The sequence below is a fragment of the Euwallacea fornicatus genome, chromosome 20, assembly GCF_040115645.1.
Source record: "Euwallacea fornicatus isolate EFF26 chromosome 20, ASM4011564v1, whole genome shotgun sequence".
In the NCBI taxonomy this organism is placed as follows: domain Eukaryota; kingdom Metazoa; phylum Arthropoda; class Insecta; order Coleoptera; family Curculionidae; genus Euwallacea; species Euwallacea fornicatus.
In genome coordinates this window covers 3,043,079-3,064,823 of record NC_089560.1, presented here as the reverse complement: position 1 = coordinate 3,064,823, position 21,745 = coordinate 3,043,079, and the positions used below count along the sequence as shown (strand labels likewise).

The 21,745-nt window shown below is 39.9% G+C and overlaps 1 protein-coding gene across 3 annotated transcripts in view; it reads right to left on the bottom strand.

Annotated features, from left to right (window-relative positions):
- Positions 1-1,016: 1,016 nt before the first annotated feature.
- drn (doctor no) overlaps positions 1,017-21,745 on the bottom strand; it is a 44,574-nt gene continuing 23,845 nt past the window's right edge. For 2 of the 3 annotated variants that reach the window (XM_066294158.1, XM_066294159.1), the window contains 4 exons: positions 13,562-13,758; positions 5,679-5,813; positions 5,075-5,297; positions 1,017-4,927 (listed from right to left, as the gene is read on the bottom strand). In XM_066294158.1, coding sequence (XP_066150255.1) covers positions 4,779-4,927; positions 5,075-5,297; positions 5,679-5,813; positions 13,562-13,660 — 606 coding nt within the window. In that variant the 5' untranslated portion in view covers positions 13,661-13,758 and the 3' untranslated portion in view covers positions 1,017-4,778. Of the gene's footprint in view, positions 4,928-5,074; positions 5,298-5,433; positions 5,602-5,678; positions 5,814-13,561; positions 13,759-21,745 lie in introns of those variants that run through there. The other variant, XM_066294160.1, reaches the window with a different exon arrangement.

Sequence of the window (21,745 nt, the reverse complement as noted above, 5' to 3'; positions counted from 1 at the left end):
TTAATTCTTGAAAAAGTCAATTTGCTGCATTCACTTACGAAATTTAACATTTGGTATCAGGAACACAAAAGTGCTATTATTTGTGGGGGATTAACTGTACAAATATATTAATGATTCAAAAATTATTTTTTCCAAAAGTCTGATGGTCTCTTCGTTAGACTTAAATTTTCTTTTAAAATGTTGAAACACTGTTTGGTTCATGATTTCATCAATTATCATTAAATTGTCTACACCAAAAGCCGACATGCAACCACAGACCATTAATCCGCTTCCTCCATGCGTAACGAATATAATTGTGTTTTTCGGATTTAGTGCCTCTCATGCTTTCATTTCTGCACTTCCAATTTACTTCTATCTGTCTAAATAACTTTTTTCCAAAATTCTGGTTCAACCGCTCTGTATTTTTCAGTAAATTCAAGACTCTTCTGTCTGCTATTGTCCCTTGCAAAAGGATCCTTTCGTGTATTACATCAATTACATCCTACTTTATGAAGAAATCATTGAATTGTTTCTTTGTCAATAATAGTTTCAAACTGCTGCTGTAATTCTGATGCTAATTTTGAGGTACTTTTCTATCGATCTTTCGTGATGTCATGGAGAATGTATCTCATTGCATGCCTGGGTAACTTTTTTGACTCCTCCTTCGTGACATATTCTTTATTCTGTTTTGGTATGGTGGAACGTTTTCTTTTGAAATTTCCGTGTAAGACTTTCCTTTTTTATTTAAATTAATGATAATTTGTCGTTCGTCCTGACTTACCTCCGTTTTGCCCATGGTTTTTGTGACAAAATAAATACTATTTTGACGAGGAATTATTTTTTTCCGTTGATATTGAAGAAACATAACAGAAGAGTAAACAAGTTCAATGTTAATTCCTTTATTCACGTCTAATCACAATTTGGTTGGTATACCAAGACTTGCGAGTGAACGTATTCATCGTTAGGTTTTTGCTTTTAACCGTTTTGTACTGTTTGGGTTCCTCCGTGGATGGGAAATCGAAATCAAAGAAATCGACTACGGTAGTTTGAATAATAGATTTATTAGACATTGCCACACAAGGCTTTACTTAGTAATATAATAATAATAATAATAATAATTATAATGTACTAAACAGTTTGGGTTTCGATAAATGATAAAAAAAACAAACTTTTTTTGGTATTTACTAAATTTTTGTTGCACGATACATAATATGGCTCAAAACTATACACAGGAGAATAATGTGCTCATTAGGAAACCATTACATGATTAACACAAACCACATTGTCTAATAACAAAAAATAGCCCCAAAATTAGCATAACCGTTATATTCAGACCAACGCAAAGGCCTCGGCGCCTCGCGACGAACGCCGAACCCTTCACCCCGCAGAAATACAACCAACAAAACTAATGCTGAATGCGACAATACATTACGTATATCGTTATTTCTTCTGGGCGCCAGTAACACACCTTAAAAATTAATATCACTAAATTTTTATTAACTCCTCTCTCAAATAAGTTAATAAAATCATTTGCTAACACGTTATACATACACCCAGAACAAAACCCTTACGCGTAAAACCCAAATTAAAACTTCGTTTAAAGGCAGGGGGCTTGGGATTTTTCAATTAAAAGGCATCATACTGCTTGCTGAGGTTTTATGCAGGGAACGTGGTCAAGACACTCCCTGTAAGTTTGTACCACTTGTTCAAACTAAATAAGTTAAAGCTGACTAGATTCTATTAAAAAGAAACCAACGGAGAATTAGCAGAAGAACGGCGCGCCCCCCATCCGGATATTTCACATCAGCGTACAACAAATAACATGGAATCTCATATCTTTTCTTTTCGTTTAACACGTTTTGACCCAATAATCGCTCAGAATGACAAACATAAATAAAGCAAATCCCATAATGCGGGAAAATAAAAATTTAGTTTCTTTTATGCAAATTAAAAATAAGAGATTTGGAGTAGTGACGTGGTAGGTGCTAGATGGTCAGATCTGTACTATTTATGTTAAGATGGTGCATGTTACAATGTCTGAGAGTACTTCAACGTTCTTCGTTGAAGGCGATTTCGAGTAAGGTTTCAAGTGGCTTTCAATGTCGTTTTTGTGATTTAAATGTATTAAATATATCAAGCCGGAGCTTCGTAAAGAACGCGAAATTTGACTAAATATTTACTTTCTCCGTATAACGTGGTAATCAATAGTGTAATCTTTAATTTCCAATATTGCGAGTTTCAACCAAAGATATTACGTTCGTAAAGTCGGAATGAATGAACCGTAAAGTTCAACCGACAAGTGAGCTCTATTGGCCTGATAGTTCCGTACAAATGACATTTTTTGGACGACTTTCCGCAGGAATTTAAAGAGGCAAAGACGGACATTCTCCAAACTCACATTTTCCTTTACCCTTATTGACTCCCCATTCGTGTCACTTTACCCTGACGATATCTTTTTCCGATTTCTATTGGTGTGCGAGGATGAAATAATTTTTCAAAATGTGCATTTCCAAAAAATTATTAAAAAAAGTGACTTATGCAATTTTACCGTTGCTGCTGATATTGTCAAATTTGTTGAAAATGACGGATTTGACAAATCTGTCAAAACAGACTTGCCAATTCTGTCATTACCAAAAAACTGACCCCCCCCCCCCACTCACTGTAATTCCACAAGCCAACTTAACTCTCAAGTGTGACTTAGAATGATTGTTTTGCATGCAGAAGAATCATATTAAACCACGTTTAGACTTAAGCTCGACTTATGGACCTACAGAGAAAATAGGAGCTAATCAAATTTAAAATCCAATTTCGGACAAGCATCAAAAATGGTTTAAGGTCTGCATCTGATTTTAACAACGTACATTTAAACTCAAAACTTATATGTGCACCTCTGACATTACAAGTTAAATGACAGCGTCCAACACTTCTCGTAGAGTCGACAGGAATAAACAAAGATGACTAATGATACTACTAAAAATCGAAATGGGACATCCAAAGCTGCGTTTCTTGACAACAAAATGACTGACTTGTTCTATTGTTGAGAGGGTTTGACTGACGCAGGTAGCTTTCGATGACCATTTTGCATTCATAAATTTTGGGTGACCCAATTCGTCAATATAACATTTTAAATTCTACGTGTCACCCTTAAACTGTGACTCTGCGATCGCAAAAGTAACAATTCTGGCAGCAACAGCTAATTATGTTGGAATTAAAAATCGCCATATTTCGATTTCAATTTTTAACCAACGAAACCATTAACGTCTGGCTTGCTTTCATAGGCAAACGCAGAGCGATCATAGAAAGCACAGTGCGATGTTACTATTACGGCTCACATTTCGCTAAACTGAAGTTTCCTGCAAAGCTATGTTTACTCTACTTTTGCCTTAATTTTATTATTTGACAATCCAAAATCCACGTGGTGCGCAGCAGATAGGCGCATCTCAAAAATGTTCCGACCCATTGCGCATCCCCACATTTCTGGTCAATACAATCGCGCGCAACCAGGTCAGATGTTAACGTTAACGAAGATATTTATTAAATTGCCACTTTGGAAAATGTCAAATTACAACCAACAAACTCGGTTTGTATTAGTGACAGTTTGATTGTCACTGTCACCCTCCACAGCTATCATAATCTAGCTTCAGACCACGCCATCTACCGCCTTCCAATTTACCAACGTAAAAGGCTTTAGTCAACAATCGGGCCTACTAAATTGTGGTAACAATTGCGCGGGTGAATTAAAGCCGAAGAGAGATTGCAGAAGTCGGAACTACCTGTACAAGATCTCCTATGGAGCCAAAAAAGAAATGATGGCATATCAACGAAGACGAACTTTTTAAAGTTTAAAGAATAGTTCTCGGCTCTGGCTACTCAGTTATACCCAGTTTCGAGGCCCGCAAAACAAATAAACAACTCGGCTATATACATAACAAAGCTAAAAATGACAATTATAATATACCTATTCATTTTTAATTTATTGAATAAAAACTAAACGTCGGAAATATATTATTTGAGTGGCAATAAGGTAATCATTGAACAGACAAGTCTTGGAGGTTGTTTCTAATTATTAGTAATATACGGGCACGTCGGCTACGAAAGGGCGTTTCGATTCATCAAGAAAATTGTTAAGTATTGGCGTGCTTTTAACCGACAATCTTTTTATTTCGGCTGAAAGAACTATGAAATCGGCTACTAATCGAGCTAAGAATCGGGGACGTTACGACTGCAAGGTCTAAGCGTAATTTTTTTCCACTCTAAAGTTATAGTCGAAACTTCGGCAATTCTCAGTCTCGGATGCTTCACAATTTCCCAAATACCTTCCGCTAAAACCAAACGCCCTTTCGCAAAGCGTCCGGACGTCCTTATCTGAAAGAAAAAAATTGAATATTGTCGCAGAGCGTGGAAATATCAAGTGTCCAGCACTTAGTAAATAAAAACACTCCCGGCACAACACGTGTCAATTTTGCCGCGGAAAAACGCTACCCCATGAAACCTCATCGCGTGTAAAGCGTCTATGCGTTGCACTTAATATTGTCCCGAGACGTTGTGCGAGAGCGGCACGGATCCCTTTAAACACGAACCGCAACTACCGAGCGAATTCGGTTCTACCATCGAATGAATCATGGATTTTCGAGTGGTCGGACCGAAGAGAGAAACGAAATTACAATGACAAAGAAATGAAAAAATCACCTTTGTCCCCACTCGCGGTCGGTCCACCCGATAGTTAAGCGGTTTCGGTTTCAAACGTGTCCTGGGAAAAGGCCGCGTGCTTCCCGCGAGTATCGCGGATGTGGCGGGGCTCAGATTTTCTGGATTTTCTCTCCGACCACAACCGGGTTATTACGTCTGATCTCCTGAGCGCCCATCTCCCTGTAGTTAAAACTGCAGTCGTGCTTGTCGCTGTATCGGTGGACCGCGCAGAACAGACCGCCGCAACGGCACTCGAATCCTGAAAAAAGTAAACACGCTGTACATATTCGTACGGGCGAGTGCGGAAAGCGGTCATCGTTGCCATTATCGCGCGTCCAAGGCGAGGACGCGAAGCACCACATGACAAAATATTTCAATAACAGGAAGGATCGTCTCTTTCGCTTACCGGTAAGTCCGACCTTCTTGCGGCACATCGCGCATCTGTTTTTCTTCTTTTTGGCGTCCTTGTCGCTGTCTTTGTCCTCGCTTCCGCTGGGAGTGGAGTCGGAGCAATTCGACGAAGGGCTGGGCGATGGAGCTTCGTCTGCGGAGGGGATCACCACGGCCGCCACCGCGGCGGCCGCCACTGAGGCCTGGTGCGAGGGCGACGACTGCGATTCTTCGACAGTCTTAGGAATAATTAACATTTAAATAATCGAGTGCTGAAGTACTAGGCCTCGATACATTCAAGTTTTATATTATGCTGTTTTGGGGGGCCCAAACATAATAGAAGGAGCTCGTTCGCACTAAGGAACTGAGACCTACCTGCGTCAGCGCCGCGCCTTCAACGATAAACGATGGCACGATTTCAGTGAGATCAACGAGTTGCGCGGAATCACCGAAACTCTCGCTCGAACTCGATTTCCCACTCGAATTCGATGTTTTCGAAGATGACTTTTGCAAGTTATCGTTTGACATTTTACTTAAAAATTTTGACAATGACTGGACGCCGCAGGTAAGTCGCGCAACGATACCGCTAATCGGTACCTTGCCGTCGAGCATTAGCTTACCTCTGTAGACAAATCGGCCGCAGACGGGGATGGAAGATGATGGCTAATGGTAGGTTGAGCTGTGGAGGTTTCCCTGTAGGAACTAAGACTAGCTGGCGTGTTTGTGGGAAGCTGCTGCTTCTTTTTTAGCTGTTCCTAAAATAGAAAGGAAAAACGCTGCGTGTTAGGCGGGGAAATTCATTGATGGGTTCACGGATGTCGTCATGCGCATAAGAGAGATTAGGATTTTCGTTTTAATTATTGTATCTTTCGAAACTCGTTCAAACGTGTCGCTAGTATTTTTCAGTGAACGGCCCTATTCAATTGCACCCACCTATTCTATCTATCTATTCATGCAGAGAGCTAATTTGAAAACTTCCCATCCCGATAATCTCGAAATAGGAAATTTTTGAAAAATTGGCCGGAACGCACCGATTTTGTTACCAAGTCAACACTTTTTATGTAGAATTCGTTGCGACTCTTCCAACCCTCTATCTCACACAGCCGCCCTCTAAAACATCTTAAATGGTAAAGGGGTTAGTTAAGGGCACGTCATTTTTTGAAGGGCTTTTCGTTCCCTACATTTAGGTACCTTATTTCTTACGTTCGACCGTTGCATCGTCCAGTTGGGCATCTTCAATAATTACAAAATCGTTTTTCCCATTAGAGCTTTGCTAACGTTGAAACGAAGATTTTTTTTTTTTTATTTAAAAATGTTTTATAATTAGGAAATTATTGCAATAAATCAATTTTCTCATCTATTGACTTATTGCTCGTCTACGCGACCATCAAAAGACGTTTTAATCACCGAAGGAAATGTTTATCAATCTAATAAATTTTCTAGGCCATCGAAGAGAAACAAATATGTCGAATATAACTTTTTTATTGTTTAATTTTGTTTGTGATGGGGAATGCCGTTTCGATAAATTTTTATTTTATTTGCGATTTTCGGGAATATCGCCTCGGTTAAATTCGGGCCCCCGAAGCAGCACGATCCCTGAGTAGTACACAACTTGAAAAGAGCTCAAATTGTATCGAAGTCAAAGCTTGGGCGATTGAAACGGAAAAGGACATAGGCGGCAGTGAGACCGGACAGTGCGACACGTCCTGTGTCGGAAACAATCACTACTGAAATCTCTCGTTTCAATGGCCGAGGAATGACAGTTTGTGTTGACAGGATTCCAGAAGAGTCACCGTTTCAGAAAGTTAATTTAGGGCAAATGATCATGTTGTTTGATTATGGTACGTAATTTAACCTCGCTTAATTTTATTTTCGGTGATGGTGAGTGGTTTTTCTGACTGTATATATATGTCCTTCCTCGAGTATATACACGTAGCATGTTATTTCGTTTCGTGTATTGTTACCATGGTTAGATCGATGAGCTGTACGCTTGCGAAAAAAGCAAAGTTATTTGAATGTTTAGAGGCCATCGCATCGTCGTTGTCATTCGTCCTATGACTCGTTGCAAAATGTATCGATTTTTAGATGGTTCGACTGAGTAGTGGCACGACAAACAAGGTATTGGAAATAGGGAATAAACTAATCATCTAGTTCGCCCGAAACAAACATCATTTTAGCAATATCTTTATTAGTTCCCGATGCGCAGCATCGTTTTGACACCCAATTTCTGCGATTTTTCCGTGTCCAAAATGACGGCTCGCAAAAAGACCCTTTTCAATGCTCCACCACCCCAAGGGTGCCATCTTCGAACAAGATACACTGGTGCAAGTTTTGAAGTGTAACTTCGGAACTTACATTCCACGTTCTTGAGCTTCACACGTCAACTGTGTGCACATCTGGTTTGAGCCGAAGTTATTTGTCAATTTTGACAGCTCTAACAGTTTCCAAGATTTTTTAAAAGTGTTAAACACAATGACTCCGTAAGACGTTCGGACAGTTACATTTACTCATACTTACACTCTTTTGAGTATAGTAATAGTAAAAATAAACAATTAGGAAATGGCCCTTTGGTATATGTTTGGTCTTGGTTTTTGCTTACTAGCAATGCAAAAATATATTTATAATTCGGCATCAAAATATAGAAAATCTGATATATCTTCACAAACAGGTAGTTTTTGCAGTCTCAAAAATGTCCGCATATTTTTAATAGATCGCAGTCTTGCCCATAAGAGCGCGACTTGTGCTGGATTTACGATTCTAATGGTGTTCCATTGCGCTTATTAAAGTTGCACTCAATACTCCTAAGCATTTTTGAGGAGGAAAAATGGGTAGAGTTAAAAATAAGGCAAACACCACTTTCGATTTACGGCAATTGATCGTTTTGAACTTTGAGAAGAAGTTATCCCAGAAAAAAATTTACGAAAAACTTAATTTGAGCAAGAGCACGGTTGCCGACATTACTCATCGGTACAAAATTGAAGACAGAATTCTTCCAATCAAACAAACTGTCGGTTCAAAGCTAATAAACGCTCGAGAAGGGCGATACGTCATGAAGACTGTTAAGGAAAATCCCAGAATTAGTGCCCTTACGCTGAAAGAAGCTTTGGAAAATCAAACTGGCAAAAAAGCATCTCCAGAAATGATACGAAGATGCATAAGACCAAACGGTTTCGATGGTCGGGTGGTACCCAGAAAAAAGCCGCAGCTTAATACCAAAAATAAAAACTTTCGAAAAGAATTTGCATCCGAGATGATTTTAAAACCGGAAAACCATCGAACGTATATAATTTTTGCCGACGAACCAAAATTCCACATATTTGGGTCCGATGGCCGACAAATGATATGGAGGAGACCGAACGAAGGACTAAAAACAAGCGATTTACGTCCTACTGTGAAACACGGCGGCGGATCGGTAATGGTCTGGTGCTGCATTTCGGCTAAAGGAATCGGGGGAATTACTGTCCGCTGATGCAACAATGGACAAAATAGTTTATTTAAACATCTTCTCCAGCTCAATCTCCGGTTCTTAGTCCGATTGAGAATGTGTGGCACCAGTTGGTTTTGGAAGGAAGACAACATTCAATAGCAAAGAAAAACGAGCTAAAAGAAGTTTTAATGGAGAAGTGGCGCAAAATTTACTAATTTAATTAAAAAAATTGCGCTTTCCAGGTCTAAACGGCTGCAAGACAATCAATGAGGGCATAAAAAATATTAATGTTTCTTCCTCAGTTGTTTATTATTTGTGAACGTGTCGTTTTTTATATTGTTAATTAATATTAGATGTATTTTTCATTGTTTGCAAGCAAAAACTAATAACAAACACGTACCAAAGTCCCGCTTGCTAATTATTTATATTTATCATTATTATGCACAAAAGAAGATTTTGAGTGTTAAGTGTCCAAATATTTTAGGGAGTCACTGTGTGCATATACAGGGTGCTTCCTAAAGACATATACTAATTCCAGAGGGTGATTTTAAAGGCAAAAACAAGACTTTTCCTACACATGCATGGTCTAAAGTAACCCCCCGCCCCGCCACGAAGGTCACCCGAATTAAACCCGATAGATTTCTTTATTTGGGAATATCTAAAATTTTTAGCGTATCGGATACCCATACGAACTGAAGATGAACTGAAAAATCGGATTGTGCACGAATGCCAAAATTCGTCTAATAACATAAGGAAGAGAATCGTTCCTAAGTGACAATACATCGTAACGAGTTCACCGTACGTGGTACTTTTCCGTTTTGAGAGAAAAAAAAGACATAACTTTCTCCCCTTAGGTTCGAACGAACATTGTGACGCGGGGGTGGATTTAGATCGTACCGTGTATGGGAAAAAGTTGCGTTTCTTCGCCTTAAAACCCCCCTCCGGGATAAGTAAATATGCTTAAGAGACACTCTGTATATCAATTAAGTTCTCTTCGCAATACGAAATGTATTTTTTATTCCGTATGATTGCGTAACGAAGCTACTGCCTCGAGTCCGCAACTTGACCCTCATTTTAGTAAATCTGAAAATATCGCACATCGCTTCTCATCACGTACCATTTCGAAGTCCCATCGGCTGTACCTTCACAAAAGGCAGCCCGAAATGTTTTTTGCATGTTTTCGTGCCGATATCACTTTGCAGATGATTCACGGCGCACGCGTGGCGCACCTTTTAAAATCGTGAAAATCGGGCATTCTTTCGTTGAAAAAAAAAAAACTGTAGAGATGCGCCATCAACACCATCCATGACTTCGAATTAATGACGAACACCTGTGACATTGAAAAAAATTAGCAGATTTTTTTGTGCTTCAGGTCTCAAATATGCGATAAATCTAAAACCATCTGTGGCTTTTTTTTTTTGGAATTAGGACTTTTAGCCTGAAGAGCTTCCGCCGTTTTTCTTGCGCATCCTCCTCGGTCCCCATGAATGAAACTACTTTCAGTTTTTTGCTAAGGTTTGTGCGTACAAAATTTAAAATTACCCACAACAACACACCAATTATCGCGGTGCATTTAAACTGATTTGAATATCTATTAATATCGACCAATACTGCAGCAGGCAAGTACGGAATATTTTCCATGAAAGATGGTATCAATGTTTATCGGAACGATGTTCCATCGCAAACGACGATAAGGAATTAAAAAAAAAAAAAAAAAAAAAAAAAAAAAATCATATTTTACAACGAGGGTCCTTCCGAGGACCGAGGAAATTTGTTTTAATTGCCAGCAACAGGTCGATAGGTTGGACAAATTGAGTTATGACGAGAATTCGCCAATCGTGAGGCACGTTCGAGTTTAAAAGATCTTAATTTCAACGTTGTCAAAACGGCAATGGTAAAATTATTTTTGGATAATCGCAAGTGATGCCAAATTTGGTGAGGCAAGAGGCGAATGCAACAAATAAGGTTCCGAAGTGTAAGAAATCAAAAGCCCTTTAAAACAAGCAACTTGAACCCCCTTAAAATATTTGCGAGGGCGGCTCTGCCGAGTAAAGGGCTGAGGTAGACGCGGTAATTCCTCCATGAAAATCGCTCGTCCCGGCAAAAAAATGTACAGTGGCACAAAGTGAAAATGACACACGTGCAGTAAAATCACTGTTTATTAATAAATTTCCATTTACTTAACAATAAAGTAGGGTACGACATTTTTAAAATATTACGCCACACCTGTTTCCACAATACCCACAATTAAACGCGAAAAATTAATAATTCTTGCAAAGGGAGGAAAAAAATCAAATTCCATTTGCTTTCAAAACGAATCTCGAAATTTTATGTGATACACTCATTTGTTAATTGTTTTTGCAATAAATTAATATCTGGTGGGTAGCTCTTTGGCTGAGATAACTCCGCGAGGACAATTCGGTATCGATTCTACCAACTTTTTAGCGAAATCCGGGGAAATTTTCTCCCATTCTTCGAGAAAAGCGCGTTTTAATTGGTCTTTCTTAGAAATCTCATGTTTCCTAATTTCCGCTTTTAATTTAGCCCAAAGACCTCCTATGACATTAATGTCGGGTGATTGCAATGGGGTTTCCATTAAATCAGAACCGTTATACAAAAGCCACTTCTTAACAACTTGGGCGTTATGTGTCCGCTCGTTGTCCTGGTAGAACACAAAATCTTTAGAAAGTTCAGTTTTTGCATGCTGAATTGTAAATTTTGCCGTATTATGTCTAAATAAGCATGCCTGTCCGTAATTCCATCGACGGAATGCAGCCGGCTTTCCTGTTCCAGCAGTGGACGTACAGGCCCCAGACCAGGACACTCCCTTCTGTGTGTTTAACAGTGGCTCCTGAATTTGCTTCTTTAGCGCTCCGCCGGGTTTCCTCCAGACCAAACCCTCGTCCACCTGATCCAAAAAGGTTGAATTTACTTTTGTCTGGAAATAAAATCCGTTTCCAAAACTCGTCTCCTTTGTCCAAATGCTCTTTGGCAAATTGTATTCTGATCTTTGGTTCTTCATACTAACGAACGGCTTTTTCTGGCTACTCGACCAAGGAAATGATGACAGCTATTCTTATGGTTTCTGGATTCACTGGTTTGTCTAAATGCTTTTCGACTTCTACAGCCAGTTTGGGGGCACTTATTCCGGGATTTGTTTTTACGCAACGCACAATCCACAGCTCATCAGCGTCAATAAAAAAATTTCCGTGAGCTTCCTGTTATTTAGAACCTTCATTTTCCCTCACTTTTCAATCTTTCTACGATGTGTTATACCGTTGCGGGACTTTTTTGTAGAACATCGGCGACTGCCCTAATAGACTTCCCTTTTCAAGATGACCGATTGGTAACTCACGTCCTCTCACAGTGGCATGTCTTTCCGCGTTGGTTTTGAATCAAATTCTAATGATCATCAACAAAAGCCAACGAGCACTGTTTACTCTTGGCATTTTTGAACCTTTTTTCTGCATTCACAAATATTCTACTATCATAAAATTGATTTGTGTCATTTAAAATTTTTTCCTTCCTTTGTAACCATTATTTATTTATTTTTTTAATTGTGGACAATACAGAACAGATTTAAAATTTTGTATCTTAGTTTCCTGTTAAGCAAATGAAAATGTATTCATAAACACTGATTTGAATACACGTGCATCGTTTCCACTTCGGGCCCCTGTACGTGTTCCGGGGATTTTTTAAGTTCATCCATCCCGTTTCGAAATAATAGGGGTTGGGGTTGGGGGGGTTCCAAATCAACGTCCTGTATAAGAAATGAGTAAATCAAGGTTCGGTGCGCAAGAAAGAGCTATCCAAGTGAGTTTGCATGCGCCGACTATTGTCGGGTTTTGCATACCATTAAGCTCAAGTTTTCTATAATATTTAATTTGAAAGTTTTAACGAATAATATACGATTGTCTGCAAAGCGAGGTCACGTGATGGTCATGGCTCATGTTCATGTGTCTGGAGAGGTCGAGCGGGTAATCGATAAGATATGGGTTGTTTTGCTCACACGCATGATGTGTATACACTGTATACGGTTCGTTATCTTTAACGTTGAACCCTGCCCCGTTGTAACTGTGCAATCAATTCAACATTTACAGCTACTGCACGCACGTTCCATTTTTCGTCTAATACAAATACAATACCTTAAATCATGATCATTCAAATCAACGGCATCGATGAGTTTACGCAAAACGTTGATGTATTTCATGCTTTTGGAAAAAAAATTTTGATATTATCAAACGAGGTAACAATGACGCGTTCGCAGTGAAGATCCTCGAATGGAAAAACAACGAAAACGAATGCAATAATGGCAGACGAAAATTGAGGCCTATAACTATTTTACGACCCATTCTGCCCTGCATTTAATTAATTCGAACACCCCAATGACCTGTTTTCACTCTACTAGGTTTCGTCAGTTCGGTTCGAGCCAATTAACGCACGGAATGAGGCATCATAAAGTGGGAATAGGCTGTAATCTCAGATTTTTCCGAAGGTTTTATCTTCATTGCCTTTGGCTATAGGTCGGGCCCTCTGCGAATCATTACGAAAATTCACTTTGGGACCACACTGCCAATTTCTGCCTGCATTTAATTGACCGGGCACGAACCGAGCTGACGAGACCTCATAGGGTGTGAACCGGGCTTCGGGGTGGTCGAGCTAAACAGAACTAGAGTGAGGCATAACATAACATAACTCGAAATGGGTCCTATTAAACACTTTCACCTTTCCTGGCACAGGGAAAGTATGACGAAAATTTTAATTATAAATTACCCTCAGGGAGTTTTAAAGAGTTTTGTAGTGTTTTCGTCCTTCGCCTCGGGATTAGAAGAACTGATTCATTTAATTTAATTTGATGACTACGATTGGTTTGGCAATGTCCGACGGCGAGGAGCGAGGAAATCGAAACCTTCAAATTTGACTGTGTCCTTCACGGCTTAACCGTACGCCGTAAATATGAAATCTGAGCGGACACGGGGAGCTCAGTGTCAACGGTTGCGAAGCTATAAATCAACCTTAAAATTTTCAAGCATTTATAGGTGCCTAAAAAATTCTTGCTTCAAAATCTCAGTTTACCTTATAACATAAAGAGCAGAGGCCATCGGTGGCGGGGTTCCCGTAAAATCCACATCCTGATCTACACAGAGCTTGCATAGGATTTGATTCGCGCTCCATCTTGAAGCCGATGTTGTAGAGCAGACTCGCACTGGTGCCCCGCTTCGATTCACGCCTGAAGGTTAACACCTCTACCCTTGACTGCTCGATTTGAGACGCTGAAAAAAAAAACAAAAAATGCCACAAAAGTCGTTTTTGACTTTACTTAAGGTACCTAACTAGAAATTGTCCCCGAATTATGTTCCTGCCATTCAGTCAGGACATAGAAACTTAATTAAATTTCGGCGGTTTGATTGCGCAATTGACTGACGGTCCCCCACAACAACGTTTAGGTTGTGTGGTGCAGGTGCGCAGGTACAAGTTTTATGAATTATACTGTGTGACTTAGAAAAGAGAACACCCCGTAAAACTGGTTTCATATAAATAATTTTTGGTATACACGTTGGTATGTGGGAACACAAAAAACGACTAAACTTTCGGCCATATTTCTCAATGTGTTGACGAGTTATCAGGAATTTAGGTTTTTGTTATACTATAAAAATTATAACGAAATATCAACAGTATAACTGCAAAATATCATTTATTGGTGAATGGTGTGCTTAGAAACTGCTTTTAGATTATTCAAATATGCCTAGATACAGATGCAGCGAAATTTTCATTAATTGAGCAAGTTTGAGAAAACGCGAATAGTGTGGGTGTACGAGAGGCTAATCGGTCATTTGGGGAAATCGCCAGTAGATTGAACTGTAGCGTTAACACTGTAGTGAGATGTTGTTAGGCATGGTTCCAACAAGAGCAAACAGGCAGGAGAGGTATTGGACGATCCCGACGAACTATGAAACGCCAAGATGGCCGCCATCGAATTATGCCCCTCAAAGACAGGTTCGTCTCGTCGAGGGCGTTGCAAATCAATGATTTGACGACCATGGAAGACCCATTGAGATTCGAATCATTTATCCCCGGATAAGAAGATTTGGGGGCTGATTCCCTGCCGTCCCCATCTTGTGTTATCCCTCACCTTAAATCATCGTCCAAGTCGACTGCATTTATGCAGAGAACGGATACTTCGAAATCCGGAATGGGATAAAATCGTGTTTTGTGGCGAAACCAGATTCTGTTTGGGTATGCATGATGATCGGACAAGGGAAAGAAGACTGGGTGGAACACGGGATGATCTTCAGTATTCAATACAGAGACGTCCTTCAGACTGTTGGGGTAATGGTTTGGGATGCTGTTACATATGGTAGCAGACCACCTTTACTTTTCGGCAGAGGCAGTATAACAGCCCAGCTATACATTCAAGAAGTCCTGGAACTTATCTGGATTCTCTTGTTAATCCAGTTTTCCAGCAAAACAATGCACAATCACACATGGCTGCAGTGACGATGGACTTTTTTGAATAAAATACAATCAATTTACTACCTTCGCCACCTCGTTCTTCAGACCTCTCACCGATTGAATATGTATGGGATATTGAAGGCCGAAGGTGGCATAGTTTACCCCTCCCCTCAAACCCCAGAAGCGCTATGTCATGCCGTCCAGTAACCCTGGAATGCGATTCCTTAAAAGGACGCCAGTCACCTCATCAGATCCATGTCTAAACGTGCACAGGAATGTACGAGACACCGCGAAGAACTGACAAATTATTTTATTTTGATTTTTTAACAATTAAATTTGTTCAATTTTTGAATGAAGCGTTTGTTTTAGTGTCAGAAACGTGCACTCAAAAAACTATTTAAATAAAACAATTCTTACGGGGTGTCTCATTTCGGTGTCACAGAGTATGTATGCGTATATCCCCTCGATTCCATACCAAATCCTATAATTCCGGAATATACAGAGCGTATGATTTTAATAAATGCATTATCCATTAAACACGAACAAGAGGGTTTCGGCTGTTTGCGTGAATTTTGTATTTAGGGATTTACATTCCTGCTCCATAATTACACGTATCACGTTCGAATCAGTTCCGCTCGTTGTTTATCGCCAAACGAAAGCGCCGCCACGTGGTTGTCACGTGGCGGCCACGTTAGACGTCTTCCAAGGGAAGAAATGTTTCCTCAAATTTCCAATTGCGACGTGCACTCATTGTTCTCACTTCATCTCTCTTATTCTCAACTGCCAGAGCGCATTTGTTTGCATTACTCGATTTCTCGATTAAGCAGCGTAAAGTGGGTTAGTGGGTCGAATTACGAAATCGTTCTCCATAGTACAAGTTCCGTTGCACTTGTTTCATTAACGAAGAAAGTGACTGCATTTGTGTGCGCTTCTCGTTCCATTTCCAAGCAAAGGTCACCCATTCGCAATCTCGTTAGGATTATGTTTGCGTTATGTGGGGACTTGAGCATTTATTTCGTAACGGCACGTAAGTACGATTTGTTCATTGGCAGCGACGCCATCTTGAAATTCACTCATGTCCCCGCCAATCGTTCGGGGAATTTTATTACAACTGGGTCGATTTCGCGGGTTGCCAGTTTGAGCTGTATGTAATTTTTCGTGATGCGAATCTTCAATGTTATGGTTTTTCCCTGCACTAAACGATGATGGCCTTCCTGGTTATTTCTCCGAATATTTTCCGAGGACTGGCCGCAGCACACGAGAATTGGTTACTTCATCGCTTTCCCCAACATGTTTAAGGGTATTTTGGATTTCCCAAAAAATGTGAAAGAAGAATTTCAACGTCGAGCCCCCTGGGCGCCGTCCGAACGAAATATCGACGTTCTTTTCCTTCGTTCAATTTCCCTGTATAATCAACTCGGAGCATTTTCAATGGCTCCGCTTAAAATATAGATGAGTGTTTCCCCAGATTCACTTGGAGCCTGCGATTATTAACGCCACGGCATGCTCCAACCCCAATTTCCTCTCGGGTTGTGGATCCACCAGGGTTCTTTCGCAGAGAAGACCAGCTTGCATGTCGGATCGTAGTTCCTCCTAAGGGGCGAAACGTCAGAGGGCATCGCTAAATGGACATGGCCGTCGATTTCGGCCAGCAGAAGACTGGTCTCGGTCCGACTTCCCTAGGTGGTTTACACGTCTGTGAACGTTCCCATTGTCTATTTTCACTTCAATTGATCACAGTTTTGCGAATAGTTCAGTCCCTGTCTTTGATCGTTTTTCTTCCTAACGCGACTTTGAGTTGTGAATACCCGGGAAGCAAAAAATGCCCGATAGAGGGCACGTCAAAGGAAACTTCTACCAATGGTCAGAAATTGATTTATTTTTAACTTATTTATTATTAACGATTATAAATACTTGGCCTACCTCAATATTACGAAACTCGATAAATACATAAGCAACATATTGAAATAACAAAGGCTGATTCAAGGTGACGTATCTTTCCTAATTAAATGTCAACCGCAGCTACTACCTATCCAGCAGTCGTGTTTCGGCGCCAACAATGGTAAACAGGTAAAAATAACTAAAACTTCCAAATGGAAACCTTGAGAAGATTGTGAAAATTTATAAATTAATTTGTGAACCACTAGAAAAAGAAAATAAAATCTAAAACTTTGTAAAACCTAAATCGCTGACCAGGACTGTAGCATCCTTTTTAAAACTATACAGGGTGTTTCAAAGCACGTGTCGGAAAATGAAGGGCGTGACTCTTTGGATTGTTGTAAGAAAAAAAGTACCATTAAGATGGGTCCGCAAATGCGCTTTTTTCGACATATAAGGTGTCAAAAAACAGTTCTCTTTTTTCAGCTTTTTGACATCTCAGGAAACGTTCGAGATACAGACTTCAGATTTTGAACATCTATCGTCGTTAACATTAGCTACGGTTTAAGCGCTGCTTTAATTTTTTTCCATATACCAGAGACGGAGATTTTTGGGTTGCGCGCGATTTTCTAGGCCCCAATTTCTACGTCACTGGGAAAATTTGCATTTTAGAATCACAACAATTGTTGAAAATGGCCTCCGCCTATGGTAATGCAGGCCTTCAACCTACATCTTAGCGACTGACGTATACGTTAGAAAATGCTCGGAGTGTTACGGATCGTATTGCAGGATACAATAATGCGATTCCTCAGTTCTACAATGTAATTAACTGGTTTAGTGTAAATTATACTTTTCAATACCTGGGGACCGAAGAGACCAAGCCTGTGGTCCAATTGTTGTGATTCTAAAATGATAACTTTGCCAGTGGCGTAAAAATTTGGAGCAAAAAATGTTGCGCAAACCTAAAATCTCCGTCTCTGGCATATGGAAAAGAATTAAAGCAGCGCTTAAATCGTGACTAATGTTAATGACAAAAGCTGTACAAAATTTGAAGTCTACATCTCAAATAATTCCTGAGATATTGTCAAAAAATCGAAAAAAAAAAAAAAACTGTTTTTTTTGACACCCTATATATGGAAAACGGTGCGTTTGCGAACCCATGTTGAGGGAATGTTTTTTTTTCTTACAACAATCCAAAGAGTCACGCCCTTTATTTTCCGACACGTGTTTTGAAACATCCTGTATACCACCACATACACTTTTTCGTAATTTTCATTGTTAGAAGGGAAGCATTGGAAAGGGACCCATTGGAAAGGGACGAATATTACACTAAAATCAGTGAACAGCTGATACTTCAACATGCCTGCACCTGGCTATAAAAAGCCAGTCAGAAGCGCCAGGTGTTTCTGAGAACTGTTGTAAGTACGTATGGGTCTCAGGCTGAATTTCAGGGCCAGTGCTCTTTCTTGGAAAAAGGTCAATCAACCCTCCTCTATGACAGAAGTTCACCTGACACTCATTATTTTTTTGGTGATAGACCGTCACACCGGAAGAATGAGGGTGAAGACGTGTAGGACACAGGATAACAGAGGACGTGGCTGCGGACGATAGTCGAGGTCAACAGCCAAATAAATGTTGCTTATGATACGACTTTACTGCATCTTACATTTCATAAATTTATTTTGCCCACAACTAGATCGAAAGTGTTTGTGTACGTCTTAGTTTCCATGGCGAAAACAATCAGTGTATGTCCCATGGACGTTTTTTACGGCCCTTCGCTCATGGCAACGGACCGTAAAGTTGCGATAACGCCCGTCGTTAGAGATATAGAGAATATTAAATAATATATCATTGGTGAGTGAAAGATTGTGCGCACCACCGGCAGAAAGAAAGATTATGCCCTTGACCGAATCAAGGCTAAACATGTTACCATACTTCAGTCGCAGTCGCAATTTGCTCCTTTCAGCCCTTTACACGTAAATAACTACCACTATGTTCCCTTTACCATAAACGAACCCACTTATTGCGAACTTATCTGTAAAGCACCAACCGAACCACCATTAAGCCGCATGTTAGATTTTTCCCAAATAACGAACACGTTTATGGGGAGCTGTCGGATAAAACGAACCTTAATGTATCGTATAATGGCGAAAAGTTTTAGGTTGTAAGGAACTTAAGTCGGTATTTCACCGAGTATGCAAGGGATTTCCCGAAATCGTTCGCTCACACATACAGTGCTAAAGACGTTACGGCTACACATGGGTTAGTTTGGCTTGTACAAGCGTAGAATGTTGGATAAATACATGCGATCCTGGATGAGCCTGGCACAAAAACTTGTAAATCCCTTACTTGGAGTGGAAAATGTTATATTATCAAGATCGCAGAAAACTGAGGAACAAAGTAATGTGTCTTCGAAAATTGGATTGGATAAATCAATTATGGACATTGCACGGAACTTTCAGACGTCCTATAAATTGATCACACATACTGAGTGTCTGGTAACTCCACCTCATAGACTGAGGGTGAGGACCTTAAATGAATTTCGAATCGAAAATGTCTGAAAAAATATATATTTAATGTTTCAGAATCGGTGTTATATATGCGCACGTTTTGGAGAAACCGAAACATTTCCACTTACGACAGTGGCGTCCATGTGGCCGTGAGGAGAAGTATTTTTAATGAAAGCATGGCATGCCACTTACTTTTTTGAACATGGACATTTTAACATCGTATAAGACAACAAACGTCGAAACAATTCCTACTGTAAACTGCTGCAACATTATCGATATTATAATAGCATTGATTATTAACATTTGTTGCTCTGAACACTCATTCATGAGCTCTTCAAAATTCCTTTGCAACTACAAAGACTCATTTTCAACATCGTGATCCATGCCGGTTTTGTGGTAGGTATAGGAATTCGAATTTTTTTTTATCTCGAAAACTGCTACTTCAGCGACACAACATTAAGATCTGTTTATCTGTAATCTGTTTATTAACAATTGATTAAATATAAAAAACAAAAATATTCATGCCGGAAAAAGTCAATGGCGTCCTATTTTTTTCATTAAAAATGTGTTGCCGCATGGTTGTACGAATGCCACTGGTACGAGTGGAAATGATTTGATTTCTCCAAAACATGCGCACTAATTCTGCCATAGCGCGCCCTAAATTTCATGCGCATATCTAAAACCGTTTTTGAAATATTAGAGAATATACTTATAAAAAATAAGTAATTGAACACTTTTTGTCTTGGAAACGAGGAGTTTCCGAGCATAAATTATTTAGACAATTTTCGACTCGAAATTCATGAAGGAACTCAATCTTAGCCCATGGTCGTGAACCTACCAGACGCCCTGTATATGTTGTTTTTTTTTCGAACTCAAATGCTAATTGGATATAAACGACGCTTCCACATTTTTATTTCCGGTTTGCACCATTTGGAATCGAAAAAAACGTTGTTTAAAGGCCAAAAAATAAACAAAAAAATAAATAAATAAATAAAACGGACTAATTGTGCAGTTGATCAGGGACTAGTAGAACAGTTCTCGCAGCGGAGGCCTAAAAATGTTACCATCGGTGGTCCCGCATTGTAATCGAAGGCGGGAAAGCTCGGAGACTTTACTAACAGATCAAAATCCTTAATTTAATGGAAGTTGAGCCGAGATATTTAAGAGGGCATAATTCAACTAGTGGAAAAATTGCCGGAAACTCTTCTGTGGTTGGTATGGACGATGTAAACGACTGACCGAAGTACAAGTAGTCAATAATTAAAAGATACTTCAAAGGATGCGGACACGTTCAATAGCAACGGAACTGAGTTTTTGAGGGTCCTTTACGGTTCCTCAGGAGCAAACATTACTGTATTGCAGGCATGTATTTACACTCCGCTGACAAATATAAAGGGAACAGAGATAGCCGTCCTTGTAGGGTTGAATGCACCTGACCCTCGGCTTGACCACACAAACACCCAAGCGTTCGGCCTTGGCGGGTCATTCTATGGTTTCCTCCAAGGCCGGGAAAAATAAATAACATAGCGGAAGACGAACAAAGACTTTTCACTTGATGGTACTAGACGAATGAATGGTGTGTATTTGAAATGGAAATCATTTCTAGTACTTCGGGCATTTATTGCACCACTTGTGATAACATTTTACGATCGGTTGGGTAATTTTCGAAGCGATTTCAAATGGCCTTGATAAGATGTGAGAATAAACCTTAAATGCCTTTCATTTTAGGTTGTGCGAATGCCCCAGATAACGGAACCACGGACGGCGACGGTGAAAGCCAGGAATTAGGAAAACCTGTTTTCGTACAACGTACGTGTTACGAAGCACAACACCGGACACGGACAGCGCACCAGCCGGACCCATTGGCCGTAAGGAGAACAGACCCATCTTACCATTCACGTTAACGAAAAAGTTAAAAATAAATACGCGCACCAAAATGCTTCGGAAAAATCCATCAGGTACGATGCGATTTATCTAAAGCTATTTCAAAAAAACTGATAAATAACCATGGTGCGATTCCAAGTTATTAATCGATGATTTAATCTATCATTTATGTCCAAAAACTTAAATGGATTTAGGACGTGTCCATTCTGGTGCGAATTCTAGCGGCAATTTGTGCTGCTGTTGCCGAGACACCAGTGTCATGCCAACACGTGGTGCAATCTAATATCGGAAATTATTAAAAAATATATTTTCAATTATTTTTGTGTGCTACTACATCAGAACGTCGCGTATTCTGTAAATGGAAGTAGCGCAAAAATTAATGATCGCATTCAGCGGAGGTTGCAGTTGTGCAACAGTTTGACATTCCGAGCACAACGGTACGCCAGCTACCATTTAACTCTATTTGGCCGGTAGCGTGCCATTCAGCAGGAAACCACCACAGTTTGAGGACTGTTGAATCCGTTGCACTTGGCCA